This window comes from Lytechinus variegatus, chromosome 9 (assembly GCF_018143015.1).
Source record: "Lytechinus variegatus isolate NC3 chromosome 9, Lvar_3.0, whole genome shotgun sequence".
Lineage (NCBI taxonomy): Eukaryota > Metazoa > Echinodermata > Echinoidea > Temnopleuroida > Toxopneustidae > Lytechinus > Lytechinus variegatus.
The window spans coordinates 24,548,955-24,566,188 of NC_054748.1; the positions used below are offsets into that span (position 1 = coordinate 24,548,955).

General features: G+C 36.1%; 1 protein-coding gene across 1 annotated transcript in view; it reads left to right on the forward strand.

The window, feature by feature from the left end:
• The first annotated feature begins 1,086 nt into the window (after nt 1-1,086).
• Nucleotides 1,087-17,234, forward strand: part of LOC121421898 (tetratricopeptide repeat protein 17-like) — a 30,348-nt gene continuing 14,200 nt past the window's right edge. Inside the window, exons 1-13 of the mRNA XM_041616699.1 lie at nt 1,087-1,227; nt 2,047-2,306; nt 4,280-4,391; nt 6,675-6,791; nt 7,405-7,514; nt 7,977-8,124; nt 9,229-9,368; nt 10,965-11,122; nt 13,601-13,776; nt 14,313-14,650; nt 14,882-15,056; nt 16,182-16,265; nt 16,674-16,898. Of these exons, the coding sequence (XP_041472633.1) occupies nt 1,114-1,227; nt 2,047-2,306; nt 4,280-4,391; nt 6,675-6,791; nt 7,405-7,514; nt 7,977-8,124; nt 9,229-9,368; nt 10,965-11,122; nt 13,601-13,776; nt 14,313-14,650; nt 14,882-15,056; nt 16,182-16,265; nt 16,674-16,898 (2,157 nt within the window). The 5' untranslated portion in view covers nt 1,087-1,113. The remainder of the gene's footprint in view (nt 1,228-2,046; nt 2,307-4,279; nt 4,392-6,674; nt 6,792-7,404; nt 7,515-7,976; nt 8,125-9,228; nt 9,369-10,964; nt 11,123-13,600; nt 13,777-14,312; nt 14,651-14,881; nt 15,057-16,181; nt 16,266-16,673; nt 16,899-17,234) is intronic.

Consider the following 17,234-nt stretch of genomic DNA (forward strand, 5'->3'; position numbering starts at 1 on the left):
TCCCCATATAGGCAACCCGGAAGATTTTAAAGAATAGGCCTAATATGGAGAAAATGAGTTGAGATTCGAAAACCTTGATATAAGGCCCATATTGTGTTTTAAAAAAAACGAATTTTATTACAAAAAATAATTTGTTACAATAAAAAAGAATTGAAAAAATAAATAATTGATGGATATAAAAGGGGAAAAGAAAAGACACTGGTAACAAATGAAATAAAGGAAAAAAATAAAGTAGGGATAAGAACATAGCGAGAAGAAATATATGAATATGCGCAGAGCAAAGAAAAGCTATATAGATGAAAGACAACAAAATAACTTATTAGACTAATATTCAAACAAGCCTATAATTTAGAAAATGACGAATATTTCTCTAGTAGGCATACTATAGAGAAGGAATATTCAAATTAGTAAATGCAAGAACAGTTGTGACAATTGTCACTCTCATCATGATAAACAAATAGATGAAATAAATGAAATGAAATATAAAAGAGAAAATAAAGTAGAATATAGTTTTTAGGCAATTTAGCCTGAAAGAGTTCCGGGACAGTGGTAAACTTCATTCATAGCCCCAGTAGTGGTGTGATGATGGGCCAAAAATTTTGAGGAGTGCAAAAATTTAACCATGGCATGATGCAGCTTGGGTATAGTAGACAAGTACTGTTCAGAAAATAATGTTACAGTTTTTTTATTATTTTTTTTTCTATTCTCTTTTTTCTTTATTTTTTACTCATAAAAGCTTTCGGGGGGCGTTGTGCATGACAGGCCCACGAATTACCCCCCCCCCTATATGCCTTATTAAAAAGGGAATTAGAAAGCAAATTAGCAAGTTATACAGACAATCGACAATACATCCCAATCCAATTTTGTTATGGGTGCGCTATATTAAAGCGTGTCAAAATCGAGAAAACGTGACCAATTTTCATTTTTGTCATAAATTTGTAATTGCTATCACAGAGCGCCGAGCCTAATTCCCGGCTTTATAATTGCGATGTCGCATATATATATGCCTAGCTAGCTAGGCTTATAATTATCGCAATCAATTTTCGATCTATATACCGGTACGTACGGTATTTTTTGTACGTACGGATCTCATAAATAAATGGGAGTGAAAACATGGCGGATTCTGTACGCGGAGTTCTGCTATTGGTTACAATTTCTGCTTTATTTTCATCATGTCAAGCAACAACACATTGGGTAGTAACAGAAGATGGAATGATTACACAACAGGTAATTGATTCTAATTGGATATTTCTTTAATTTTATTTCTAAAACTCTGTTTTTTTAATTACTATTTTCGATGAAGATTCTGGCTCTGTGTTATTGCATGTAGACCTTTATGTGCAGTCCCACTCGCAGCTTAATGTGTTTGTTGGTTGTGTTCTTCACGCAAGGAACACGAAAAGATTTCGGGGGACCGGCATTACTGTGAGTGTGAAAAATTGTCGGGAATATCTTTTCACTCAATTATATCATCATTTCTTGAGATTAATATTGTAATACATGGGCTTGAATGAGGTTGTAATATATGTCTTGATTGAATTTGAAAAATTATAATTAGCAACAACCCAACATTGCTCCTGCCAATTCTCATTTTGTAACTTTTAATTTAGCCCCAACGGCAGAAAATAGCCAAATAAAAAGTCCAAGCATGATGAAACCAAATTCTCATTATTATTAAAAATGTTCACAAACTTGCATTGGAATCATTCTTTTTTTCAAGAAATTCAAGTTTTGATCTAGTTCAACGTTTAGTTGTTTGAACTCATAGGCCTACTCCAATACCGAAAGGTGTCGGCATAAACAGGATTATTATTTACTCTTTTTTTCCTTTGGGGGGGATATTGTACAATTTATTACATGAAATTCAGTTTGTGTGCTGAGTGAGATGAATGCAATTTGATATGAATCAATTCATGTTTTAATTATCTACAATACATGGCTTTAGTAAGGAAATGGAAATGTGTAGTGTTTTTATCACAAATTTTTATGTGACCGATAAAAATGTTTGCATTCATCCAATTTTATATTTCTACTTTCCTCCTACAGTTGGATTCAGTGTTCAATCTTCGAGAGCCCTACAACTTGATCGCAGTCCTCGGGCAGGAGAAGCGCTCCAAGGAGGTGAATCTCTTGGAGGAGAGTCTCCGGCTCCAGAAAGTCAGCATCGAAGCCAATGAAGACAAGGATACGGATCTGGAGCAGCGCTTCCTGGAGACAGATGGAGACTGCGTGGCTGCGGGAAGACCGCTGTCTGAATTTGAGCTTTACATCAGCACAGCTCTGTCGCTAGAACAAAAGGATATCAAGTGAGTGTTTTCCGTGTAGAACAGACTAGAAAGTGTTGATGAGTGCTTGATAAACTTAAAAGGAACACCACACTTAAAGGGGAATGAAACCTTTGGAACAAATAGGCTTGTGTCGAAACAGAAAAATCAAAGAATAAGAACAAAGAAAGTTTGAGAAAAATCGTACAAATAATGAGAAAGTTATGAGCATTTGAATATTGCAATCACTAATGCTATGGAGATCCTCCAATTGGCAATGCGACAAGGATGTGTGATGTCACATGTGAACAACTTTCCCTTTGATGGATCATAAAATACCCCCAAAATGTTTCTTTTTGCTTTTTCTTGTGGTGATACAAACTCTTTATCCATGATGTATTCTTTAAAAATCTGTATTAAATGCCCTCCTATAGAAAGAACACATCATCTACTGATACATGTAGGTGAGATAAAAGAGGCAATTTACATGTAAGTGAAATATATACTAAAGCGATGGAGAGAGTTGTTCACAAGTGACATCACACATCTTTGTCGCATTGCCAATGGGAGGATCTCCATAGCATTAGTGATCGCAATATTCAAATGCTCATAACTTTCTCATTATTTGTCTGATTTTTCTCAAACTTTGGTTGATCTGTTTCTTTGATTTTTCTGTTTTCACACAAGCTATCTTGTTCCAAAGGTTTCATTCTCCTTTAATTTGAGTTATTATCAAAGCACAACACTCTCATTAGAACAAGTGATGGAGATGAAAAAATTGTAAACGATGAATATGAAAATGATGATGATGACTATGATGATGGTGATGGTGATGATCTTGATCATGATGATGGTGGTGGTGGTGGTGGTGATGATGATGATGATGATGATGGTGGTGATGATGATGATGGTGGTGGTGATGATGGTGATGATGATGATGATGTTGATGATGATGATGGTGGTGATGATGAAGAAGATGCTGATGAAGATGATGATGGTGGTAGTGATGATAATGGTGATAGTGGTGGTGATGGCAATGACTACGTCTTAACCCTATCTAGGCCGGGGGGGGCCTCGGAGGCCCCCCCCTCAACGAATCGCGTGATATTTTCGCCGTGCAAAATTTTTTGACCGCGCCGCTCGCTGACTTTTTACTTTCAAGTCTTGCGCAACTTTTGAGACCAATTTTGCGTCACCCGGGTACGTGGTTCCGAAATTACGCAACATTAAGTAAGTGCATGTCAGACTGAAAATTGCTCAAAAACGTGATTTCGTGTACAAAGTCAATGCAAATTGTGTTTTCAACCAAAATTCATAAATGTATGATTATTTTTAGTTTTGCTAGTCTAAATGTATTCATTTTATGCTTTTTATGATCACAGAAGAGTCCCCAACAAATTTCATTGAAAAAACAATGAAAAACAAAAGGTCCAAAAAACAAAGAAATACATAAGAAATTGCCAAAAACAATATAATACATAAGAAAATGACTTGTTATCCCAATTTTTTTCATGTACATTTGCTAAGGACACCACAAAGAGTTTCTATACCAAAAATTAGTACATTTGGAGCTTTATTTAGGGAGTTAGAGGAAAAAGTATGATTTCGCATACTAATTATGCATAAATTAGCATAATCACTTTATAGCGATTCGCATGAATTAAATTACTATACAATCTTGTAGATTATGTCCCAGGCAACCCGTGTGCCAATTTTCGGCGCGATCGTGTGGTCGACGGCCAAGATCTTGGGGGGGGCCTGGGAGGCCCAGGCCCCCCCCATAAGAACTCCCAAAATACCCCGGCCTAGATAGGGTTAAAGATGATCATTTCCCAAATTCAAGTTCGATGTTGGCACAGCTCTCTCAAACTTAACATCCAATGCCAACATGAAAGACACAACACTGTCCTTGAAAACTCAGTGATCAACCATGAAATACAAAGGAATAATGTGATTCTGGATTCTAATGCAGAATGTTAAAAGTGTATTAAACACACTGTTGACCTTTTTTTCAGCCCGTTGGACCACATGAAGATGAAGATCGGTGAAGTGAAGAAGTTCCGTCAGCCAAACTGCTCCAGGGTACTAGAACTGACTTACAGCATACATGCATTTGACCATCTAAAGGTACATATTTATTTATTAGTTATTTATCTATTTATTTATACATTCATTTATTTGTGTATTTATTTATTTGTTTGTTTATCTATTTATTAATTCATTCATTCATTTGTTTAGATTTTTATTCATATATACACATATTTATTAATTTATTATTTAGATATTTATATTCATTTATATATATTTCGTTGTTCATTCATTCATTCTCATTGATATCTTAAATCTAAAGAGTTGAGATTCAACTCTAATTCAGAATGAGTTACTCTCAATTTTTCTCTCGTTATTACACAATTTTGGATCTATTTAATCCATTTGACTTTGTCAGGTGAGCCCCAATATTGAAAATAGACAAATAGAAATAACAATGTTATTTCCCCACATAAACTTAATTATTTAACTTTGGATATCATCTTTAACAGGTTCCCAGGCCATCAGGGAAAATTATTTTACTTTTTTCCAGTCAGGGAAAAATCAAAGAATGTGATTAAAAAATACCTCAAATGAAGGGGGAAAAAATCAGGGGATTTGGATCTGCCCAAAAGCCAAAAGCACATTAGTCAGTCAGACTGTTATATTTTGTTGCATATCGAATCAACATATCGTTTTTATACTGAAAATACATGTAATTTACTGCAACAACTTAGAAAACATGCAAAACTTGGAATGGGTTGAAATAATTACCAGGGAATTTTTAAACTTCATCAAGGAAAAATCAGGGAATATACATATATGACTTTAGGCACAGTTTTGTTCACAACTCATTTTGTGTTCTTGAGCATATGAGATGCTGAACATTCTCCTCTGGTTTTTGTCTCACCTGCGAAGCAGAGTGAGACTATAGGCGCCACTTTTCCGACGGCGGCGGCGGCGTCAACATCAAATCTTAACCTGAGGTTAAGTTTTTGAAATGACATCATAACTTATATAAGTTCATAAGTATATGAACCTAGTTCATGAAACTTGGCCATAAGGTTAATCAAGTATTACTGAACATCCTATTAGAGTTTCATGTCACATGACCAAGGTCAAAGGTCATTTAGGGTCAATGAACTTAGACCATGTTGGGGGAATCAACATCGAAATCTTAACCTGAGGTTAAGTTTTTGAAATGTCATCATAACTTAGAAAATATATGGACCTAGTTCATTAAATTGGACATAAGGTCAAATATGTATCACCAAACATCCTGCATGAGTTTCATGTCACATGACCAAGGTCAAAGGTCATTTAGGGTCAATGAACTTTGGCCGATTTGTGGGTATCTGTTGAATTACAATCAAAACTTTAAAAGTTTTTGGATCTGATTCATGAAACTTGGACATAATAGTAATCAAGTATCACTGAACATCCTGTGCAAGTTTCAGGTCACATGATCAAGTTCAAAGGTCATTTAGGGTCAATGAACTTTGGCCGAATTTGGGGTATTTGTTGAATTACCATCATAACTTTGAAAGTATGTTGGTCTAGTTCATAAATCTTGGACATAAGAGTAATCAAGTATCACTGAACATCCTGTGCACATTTTAGGTCACATGACCAAGGTCAAAGGTCAATGAACTTTGGCTAAATGGGTTATCTGTTGAATTACTGGTCATCATAACTTTGCAAGTTTATTGATCTGACTTTTGAAACTTGGACATAAGTGTAATCAAGTATCACTGAATATCCTGTGCAAGTTTCAGGTCACATGATCAAGGTCAAAAGTCATGTGAAGTCAATGAATTTTGGCCACATTGGGGGTATTTGTTGAATTACCATCCTATCTCTGTAAGTGTATTGGTCTAGTTCATAAAACGTGGAAATGAGAGTAACCAAGTATCACTGAACATCTTGTGCGAGTTATAGTAGTTTTCAAAGTCAGCAATGCTGCTATGTTGAATCGCGTGATGCAGGTGAGACGGCCAGAGGCATTCCACTTGTTCATCAAATTGGAACTGAATTTCCATAATCTTAATCAAACCTCTGTACATCAGTGACACTGTTCTAGCCAGAGCGTAATTAGTGATGGTCGCAATTTCCCAGCAATAAAAAGATTTTTTAGGTCGAGTTTGTGGTCTCAAATCCGAAAGCGAATGAACATCACATTGTGACGACAACATGACATTAATATTTAAAAATAAGTGCAATTCTTCTTTGCAAGGAGTTGTGTTTGAAACACTTCATTTGAAAGTGGTTGGGCCGACCACTGCTGTCCACTGTAGCTATATCTCTGTTTTACATGTATTATGAAATTCTTGTCACATGAAAGTAATAAAATTTTTTATAAACATGAATTTGTTTCTATGACAGGCTATACAGGAGAGACATAACATCAGTAGCTTCCCAGAACCTGAGCTTATGTATCTGCTGCCCTCTGTTGGTAGCTTAGAGAATGCTGGTCACATGATCTACAAGGCCATGTCTAAGGTGTGTATCCATTCTAGGGGGGGGGGGCATTACAACATACATGTAGTTAATTCACAATGGAACAAATAACAACTACATTAGTGTTCTAATAACCATACAACTTGATTTGGGGACATATTGCTCGATTAGGAATTGAATGTAATTTCCTTGCACCCCCCCCCCCCCACATTAGGCCTTGCAACTATTTTGCATTTAGAGGAAAGAGTCCAAACAAGATGTTGCTTTGATTTTCCAATTGAGTAGAGTGAATGCAATTAAATTGATTGAATTGAAAGGAATTCAAAAAAATTGAATAGAATGTTTTGTATTGATCTGTTGACCATATTACTTTGCATCATTGCTTATTTCATTGAATGGGATGGAATATGAATGAATTTATAAATATTTTAAATGTAATAAAATGAATGGAACTGGATTAAATCAAGCTGAATTTGTAATTCAATCGAATGAATTACATTGAGTGAAATGATATTGGATTTGAAGTGAATTGTGGCGAATCCAGCAACGGCCCTTTTGAACATATTGATATATTTAATTCAACCTGAGACGTCTGTTTTCTTTTTAGAAATCCCAGATTACGAAAAATTATCAAATCAATAATTCTCTCTCACAGAACAAAACCTCCTGGGTTCTCTTCAATCTGGCAGCCTACTACTGGCGGGTCAAAGGTCGTCCGGAGCAAGTCATCGAGTGCTCAAGAAGGGCACTGCACTTCTCACCCCAGTAAGAAATTATTCTCTTTCCATCATTTTTTTTTCATTTGTAAATTTAAGGTATAAAGATAAAGGTATGTTCCTGTTTATTGAAATTATTGCAAGATTTCAAGTTCCTTGCAGTCTTCAATTTTAACCTAATTGGAGACTGAAAGATTCACTGTAACACATGTTTTCCACAGATTCCAGCCCACATGTATGCAGGCTGTCTCCGAAGGATTAAGAAGACTATTCAATTAGAAGGTCCACTCTAAATAATTGCTGTTCAGGGAACTGTTTCATCAACATTGGTCGTCTGACAAGCTGTTAGATTTGAAAAATATCCTTGATGTTGATTAAGCGAGAAGAACTCTTCCTCATTGATAAATGTCGGATAAAACAGACTTTGTTGGATAGAACATCCTGCAAGTCCTTCCTTGAAATGCTATTCAGATGCTCTATAACTGAACTTCTATTTTGTATATAATTGCAGTGAGCACAAGAATGTTGCATTGATGAATATGGCTAACGTCCTGCACCGAGGTCATCTTTCTGCGGATGCATCGGTTTTGGCGGAAGCAGCCTTAGAGGGAGATCAGGAGCTTGATATTGTCTACTTCACTCTCGGAAATATCTATGCAGTAGGTTGGATTGAGATTGTACTGAGATGGGAAGGGGTGGTGGTGGTGGTGAATATTCTTATGGTAATTGTGATGATGATGATGAATTATGAAGATGATGATGTTGGTTAAGATGATTATGTTGGTTATGATAATGATAAAGATGATTATAATGATGATGATGATGATGGTGATGATGATGACGGTAGTGATGGTGATGTGGTGGTGGTAATGATGATGATAAAGGTGCTGATGATGATGATGATGATGGTGATGGTGATGATGATGATGGTGATGATGATGATGATGATGATGGTGGTGATGATGATGATGATGATGATGATGGTGATGATGATGATGATGGTGATGAGATTGATGATGTTGGAAAATGATGATGAAGAAGATGATTATGATAACTACTTCTATTTGTAATGATGATGATATTGATGATGATGGCAATGATGATACGGTTGCTGCTACTGCTGCTAATGATGATTATGGTGAATTTAGGATTATTCTACATAAAGCTGATCAATGCTAGTGAGTTCAACAGTTGAAAGAAGGACCGAAAAATAAAAATGTAAAATTTCACCATGTGTTTCAAAAAAATTGTTTTTGCCAGAAGGCAAACAAAAAAATGATCTCATGTCTTGGTACATCTTCAAATTCAAATTTTGCCTAAAAGTGGACAAAATATCTATGGTCTCAATAGGATGATAGGATCTGCTGAGGCACATTCCTCTGTATTATGATTCTGGCATCTAAAGCAGAAACAAACCAATAGCGCCATCTCGAATCCTCAACTACTCATACCTGGCCAGTTTCCTGACCCATAATGCTAGTGCAGTCTAGTGATATAGACCCACTTGAATGATAACATTCTAATTAAATACTCGATACATTCATACCGCAATTATTATGTTACCGATTAGGTAAACAATTACTTTTCCTCTCAAAACGTTTTAGTTTTCTATACAAATACAATTATAGGTCAATATATTCTCTGTAATATTTAGTAGATATCTGAAAAAGTATATTTTAAGACTATGTATTTATAACACACAGACAGATAATGCAAGACAACACACAGTTGACTCCCCCTTTTTACCTTTCGTATTTGAACAGGCTATAGGAGAGTACAACAAGTCGAGCTGGTGTTTTGGTCATACCAGTCGCATCAATTCGGCCTTGGGGGCAGCAGAGAAGAGACAGCATGCCGTCAAATGCCATCAGAAACTAGAGAGGGCGCTGGAAGCTCAGCATTCGTAAGTTCCTACAGTCATTTACATGTAGAAGTTGGACAATCTGGGGCTCTTAACACAAATAATAATAATAATCCGCTTTTTTATATAGCGCTTAATCCATCGGAATGACGTGTCTAAGCACTTTACAGATATATTGCCACGGTCATCAGATTCAATCAGTCATTCCCGCACACAAATGTGTACACATCCTCCACTCCCTGGGGAGTATTCAGTCAGTCGCCTGTGAGGTGCACACAGTACTGGACAAGCTACAATGACTTTCACATCCTACCGGGTACCCATTTAGCACCTGGGTCGAGAGTGGCAAAGTGTGGATTAACCCCTTGCCAAAGGACGCCAGACCGAGGTGGGATTCGAACACACGACCCTCTGTTTACAAGGCGAGAGTCAGAACCACTACACCACGGCTCCTCCACACAAAGCTTATCAATGATCGTAGAATGTTTTGCTTACGATTGATTGCATTGACTACAATGTCCAATTGAATGAAATCAAGTGTATGATTAATCGCTAACTTAGGTTTGTGTTACGGGACCCAGATTAGATTTTTTTGGTCTATTCATTTCACTCTATTTCACTCATGAATGAAACAACATGGCATTTAATTGACTCAGAAATATTACCTTCTGCTTTTATTTTTAAAAAATCAAGTACATATTTATTTCTTTGAATCAGTAATTTACAAAGCAATTAGTTTATCAAGTCAGTTGCTTCACAGATAAGTTTAGGATTTAAATCATTGTTATCAATGTAAATTTGACCTGCCGGCCAACCTAATATTTTGCTGGGCCGGTTCTTGTTATTCTTGATCTCTAATTAAGACACGATGTACTACTACTAATATTGAATGTTTATGAGCCAAAATATTTTTCCTAGCAATTGGCTCTTTCAGAGTTATTAAACCTAGTTATTCTAGAATTCTGGGCCCCATCAATATAAAGAGTTGAGATTGATCCAATTGATCGCAACTATGGACAGCCAGCAATGTCAACAGCTATTATTCATGTTTGTTCAAAATATTGTTGTCCTGAAATTTCACTGTGCTTCTCTTTGTTTACAAAGGACATCCTGCACATTTCCTGTAGAAAAATTATGACACTGATGGATTTCCATAGAGTTACGATTAATTGGATCAATCATAACTCTTTGTAAGACGGGGCCCAGAAATCACTTTTCCTTACAATCAATTCAGAATTCTTGAAACTCCATGAAAGTAATGATATTTGTTCTATTATTTACATATAGGTTATTGCAGTGAAACCTTTCTCAATTGAAAGACTCTCAAAATAAACAAGAACACTTTCTTACATAACATTCCACAATAGGTTAGATCACTGTTACGAAGTTATTTGATTGAGTAATTCTTAAAAATCAGAAATTGATTATTAAACTTGATATAAAATTCAGGACTTCGGTGTTTGTTTAGTTCATTGAAAATTAATTAATTCCTTTACGTACCCTATTTTGTTTTATGCAGGTCATTGCAGCAAACCATGTCTGAATTGAAAGACTATCAAGCAGATCACTATAATTTCACAATTTTCCATTATAATTTTCTAAGTTCTTTAAATATTAATCCTATTATGCTTCATGCAGTTCATTGCAGAGAACCTTGTCTGAATTGAAAGACTACCAAACCAAGCAAGAATACTTTCTTGAGCTTCAGAAGAAGATGTTGAGCATTCAACGCAAAGCTGAAGAGCAGTACGAAGCAAACCTGAGCTACCAGAAGCACCGGTTCCTACAAGAGATGGGTAAGTACATGTGTGTTTTCTTAGGGAGATGGCACCAGTCGGATGCATATCGCCCAGAGTAGAACAAGATGTTTGACCAGCAGACGTTATGTAATCAGGGATGGCAGAGTTCTGGCTGTAACAGAAATTCCAGCTTTTTTCATTTTTTTACTGTAAGTTCCAGCTGGTCGAGTTTTCTCAGGCTAGAGAGAACAGTCACCAACCAGGCACGGCTGGCCGTTCAGAGAGCACCGGCACTGCATGCGATATGCAACCCGAGAGTTGCAGCGGACATTCACGCTTGCATTATGCTCGAAGCATGCCGTCAACTTGATTTCTGTGCAAATTCAATGCGGTAGACCTACTCCATTTTTTCTTTTTTGATTGATCATTTTGAAGGTACGATCCTAAATTTGCGAGAACGTTCGCAAACTCGGCACAAAACCACAGATTTCTTCATATTTTGGCGACTTCGCTTCTTAAATATGAGATAAGCTGCTGCATAGTCTGGAAATATGGCACAGATGCTGATATTTGGATTTTGAAAAGATTTTAAAATTGATATCAGGACATTAATAGGATGAGTGATAGTACCTGTGTATATAACAATGTGTTAAGTTTGTGTTGTGCACTGTGGTGATTGACTGCTGCACTTACGAAATGAGTTTACCATGTCAAATGGAGGCATATGTCGAAGAATTCTGGGCATATTACTCTACATTGCAAACTTCATCAAGACATCATTATTATGAATTACATGTATGTCATGTCAAAACTTGAGCTAAATTCTCGGGAAAATAGTCCCTCAAATAGTCTTAGATTGAATCAAAGACCATTTAGAACCCGAGAGCCCTTAAGCGGACCCTGGACACCGGCCAAAAGAGGCTTCGCACTTAACGTTCACGATGTGCGCTTTACGCACATAATTTACCCTTCAAAAAATGTTCAAGCCTTGAGATCCTTTGCCACTGTCATCCCTGTATAATGCATTTATGGTGAAATCATTGTCTGACTTTCCCTGGCCTGACAATTGCACAATACTAAGCAGGGGTAGCTGAAGAACTTCCTTCCTTCTGGGGCTCTTTCATAAAGGACTCTAAACTGTTGCAACTTTGCCATCATGGCAACTACCATGTTAACCTTCATTATGATTGGCTGCTGAGCCCTGATACCATGGTAGTTGCCATAATGGCAAAGTTACAAGAGTAATAAATCCTTTATGAAACGGCTACAGGTTCACCAAGTTTGCCTATCCTCAGATATATCTCTGTTACAGACACTTTCCATTGAATTTCATCTAACAATGAATAATAATAAAAAATAAAAATTAGTATTATCTTAATGTGGCATTAGACCAAGTCTATATAAGACAAAATGGCCCTTACTCTGAAGTCGGGTTTAACTTAAGCTCTGATTTATTTATTTATAACGTTTTAATTCAACAAGGGTGTCATTAGTGGCTAAAAAGCCGAATTGCATTACCCTTTACAATCATTTACATAACAATACAATCAATATAAAAAAAACAACTAATTTACACAAATTCTACATCATAAATACACTTATATCATGATATAAATTAAATGATATATTGATACTGATAATACCTGCATTTGTTGTAAAATGTTGTAAAAAAATTCTAACAGATTAATTAAAAATTCACATCTGAAAAGTTGTGGCTGAAGTATGGATAGCCAATTGTTACATAAATCAATAACAGTAGAGATATCATATTTCAGCTCATTTGGCTCTCAAATCATTCATAACTGTCTAGGAAGTATAAATAGATGATTGTCTTTACCATCGATGAATTTTTCCTCCAAATTTTCATATGAATAATTCATTCATGAAGATGTCATGTAACAATTCAAACTTCAAATTCATTTATTTCACATCTCTTAAAAAGGTACAATACATAATGAGTTAATGCAATAGAGAAAAAGCAACAATGACAATTGCACAATTTAGACAAAAAATAACAAGAAAAAAAATAGAGAAATGAATGGGATGCAGTGTGCAACATAACTGTTTAGAAGCACTTGCCCAGTCGGGAAGGAAATTTTCAAATTCCCATTAGTTGGAATATACTTGCCCCAAAATCTATTTCACTTGCCCAAAAAAATCCTTGAAAAAAAACTTTCACCTCTTCAAATTAAAGTTTTGCGGTTTTATAAACCATTGATCTTTTTCTCTCTTTTGACATGAAATGATCTACCTTGTTATTGCATTTATTTTTCCAAAGTGATTTTATCTTGCCTGCCATGACCAAAATTAGAGTCAATATCATATCATCGACCCTAATTTTGGTCATTCTACTGTGAGAATTTTGCTTGCCCAATTCGGGCAAGTAGTTTTGGTCTTCAAAACACCTGCCCAACTTTTACTTTTACTTGCCCCGGGCAATCGGGCAAGCACCCTGGGATGTGAGGGAGTAACAAATGCCATTGGCCTATCTAGGCTACTCCCTTTTTACATTCATTACTGATGTTTTTACAACAGGTGAGAACCCCCGATGTGAGGTGAGCCAGCTAGGTTCAGGGACTCAGTTCTTGATGTGCCGGAGGGACGGGATTCCAGAGACTGATGTTTATGGCCAACCGTTCGATGACGAGAAGGAGATAGAAGTACTTGATGAGTCTCGTTTCCAGAACAACTGTGTAGTTTTCCCCGATGGGGTAAGTAGGGGTGTGGAATATTTGTTTTTGTGAAAAATTGAATGGCACTTTATTTCTTAAAAGTTTCCAGTTTTCTGTTTTCTATAATGCAAATTCTGTTTTTTTCAGTTTAATGTAGTTACATGAAAAGTCCCAACCCTTCCTTTAATGAACATTTTGTGTAAATGCAAGTTGTGAAAAAGCACCCTTTCAACAAATGTGATTGTGATTGTGCGATTATGATTACAATCACGGTCATGACCACAAATGATATTAATATTGTGATGATTTATAATACTGATCTTGATTATCAAGTAAACATGGCAACAACAAGGAATATTTTATCCTTTATTTCTGTAGAATTCCAAAGCAATTTGAGAATTCACTCTTATTATTCACATTTATCCTTTATTTCCGTAGAATTCTGAAGCATTTTGAGAATTCACTCTTCATTTGCTTTATTTTCACTATTTGTAATACCCTTTAAAAACACTCTTCAGATACATGTATAGTAAGTACTGCAACTTATTATTATTATCATTCTATTGGTCCTGTAGGACAAAAACTGTTTAAACCTTAGCGGAACTGGAGGTCCACCGGAGCAAAAGCTATACATGGCCTCACAGGACACGGCCCCACATGGTACGGCCCCTCAGGGTTCAGCCCCACATGGTTCTGCGTCTCAGGGTACGGCCCCACATGTTTCGGCCTCTCATGAGTCAGCCCCACGTGGTACGGTCCCCCATGAAACGGTCCAGAGAGATTCGGTGTCTTTGACACATCTCCCTGATAAAATAGAACAACCCAGTGATTCGGAGTGCGCTAGATGGAAGGGCATCAACGTGAGTTGGAAAGAGTTTGCCCAACGACTGGTGCCGATGGGACTGAATGAAAGGTAAGATAGTAGGAATTTAACTGGGATTTTGTAATTTTAGTCGTAGTACTTGTAGTATTCATAAATTAATTTGCCATTTCTTAAAATGGGAGTGAAGCTTACCCTTCCTGATAGCAATTTTATACTCAACATTACGTTTAACGTAACCAACTGCAAAGTATTCTTTTTTGTCTCTAGTTATTCCTAGCCTTTACTTTTAAACTTTGTTTGCATCTGATTTTTTATTAACAGTCTTGAAGCATTGAAAAAGAATGTAGGAATGCCGGCTGACTACCCACACTCGAACGCTCCCAGTTGCTCCCATAGAGCACCACTCTTCAATGGCAATACAGGCGTAGACTTCATCGAAGGAATCGCAAATAGGGAATTCCTACCAAATGTGGGCTGCCCAATTAAACTCATGATGGTAAATAGCAATATTATCTAACTAGTATATATTTACAAGGGCATTAGTCAAAATTATCCTCCCTTTTGTAATTTCATTAGGATTAACAAATTGGGAGTTCCTATAAAATGTGGGTTTCCAATCAAACTCATGCAGGTAAATAGCAATATTATGTAACTAGTACATATTGGCAAGGGCATTAGTTATTAAAGTTATTAATTGAAGAATAGCAAATAGGGAGTTCCTATCAAATTTAGGCTGCCCAATTAAAGTCATGCAGGCAAGAAGAAATATTCCCCAAATAATGCACATTAGCAAGGGCATTATTCAAAATTATCCACCTGTTTGTAATTTCACAGAAAACAGTAAATAGCAGAATTCCGAAAGAATGTGAACTGCTCAATTAAACTCGTGCAGGTATAGCATATTTGGTTGCACTTTTCTGGACACTAAAAGGATTTTTAGTTTCCTCGTACAATTTAGAGCTGGAGATGAGATTAGATCTTTATTCCAGAACAAATTTTAAATCGTTCAATTGATTGTTCAATCAATGGAACATATTGTTCAATGGATGTGTGCACATCACAGTTGTAATACAGTCCAACCTCTCTTATCCGGACACATTGGGATCAGCACCAATCCGGATAGGGGCTTTATCCCGATCTGGGAGACCCAATATTAAATACACATAGCTGCCTCCCCTATGGTAGCTACACATAATCTATTATAGCGGCGTACAGACACTATTCACTGCAGCAGTGTCAGTGCAAATTCTAGGTGTTTTTTTACGGAAATGAAATTGATGGTTACCAAAACTCTTGGATAATTTACCTGCTTAAATAATTGAGTTATATATCGAGTATACTTTGAAAGAAAGGGAATGACTCGATGAAACTTAATTTTTTTATTTGGATCATCGCGGTGAGCCTTGTGGGCTTAATAATATTGGAAGTAATCATATTGTAATTCTATTTTTTCATCTTTAGTTTATTGTTTTTCAGGTGTTTGTATATTTTTGCTCAAAGTAATGCTAATTGCATGTTGAACAAAACAGTACCTAACAGCTAGCCTTGTGTATTCCATTTTTTGGCAGTGTGTATATCAGATTGTGCCTTAATATCTTGTAATATTTAATTTTCTTCTTAGGTATTCAGAAAGTATCTGGATGCTCAGAATCTGATGGGCAGAGAGTTTGATTACCGTGTAACGTATGCCATGTCAACGAGAACGGTAACAATCTATTTTTTTTTCTCTCACACTCTTAGACAGACTTTGTTACAAAGAAAATTCTGTATTTTTAAAAGGGAGCTTGGAATAAATGAAAAGTTTTAAGAAACAAACATGATATTGTTTTATTGGCAGTTTCAAGATTTTAGTCATTATTTTCCTTCTATTTTTTTTCCATCAAACAAATTATACTGATGCAATCGAAATTGGCATAGGGTGTATAATTTTTTTTCAGTATTTGACAGCATTGAATTAATTCTTAGATTTTGAGTTTTGAAGTTATGGACAGGATTAGATTAAATCTTATAATTGAGTGTTTAGAATATTCAATTTGATTTTTTTCAAACATTTTTGACAGGATTACATTTGTGTTTTAGAAATCTTTATTTGAATTTAATTTTTCCTTGACAGGATTATAAAGACATATGGCTGATATACAGTGCAGCGGCTATTTACTGGCGGGTTCACCCGGACGATGGTAAATCTATTGAATGCCTACGGAGGGCGCTTTTCTATGCACCAGTTGACCGTGTTGATGTTCCACTCACCAACATGGCAATGGCGATGGTCGACCAAGAACGCTATGAAGATGCAATTCAGATTCTGCGTATGGCACTGGTTGTGGATAGCATGAAGGTATGTGACATGTAAAATATAGATAAGGGTGTAAAATCAATCATTGAAAATAATCAAATATTATTTTGAAACTATAGGCCCGAATTCACAAAGGTGGTTTTGAAAACCCACGGTTGAATCCATGGTTTTTGCAGATTTCCTGTATAAATAACGCTTATTTTACCGCATATGTAAAAAATAGTCCAATGCTGATGCATGCTTTTGTCACAGTGCGCCAAAGTGACGCCTGTTGCTGTGGTTATCCACGCTATTTTATTCATGAGTCTACTGTTTTGAATAATGAGTCCACTCATCAAACAGTGGACTCATGAATAGAATAGCGTATCTAACCATGGT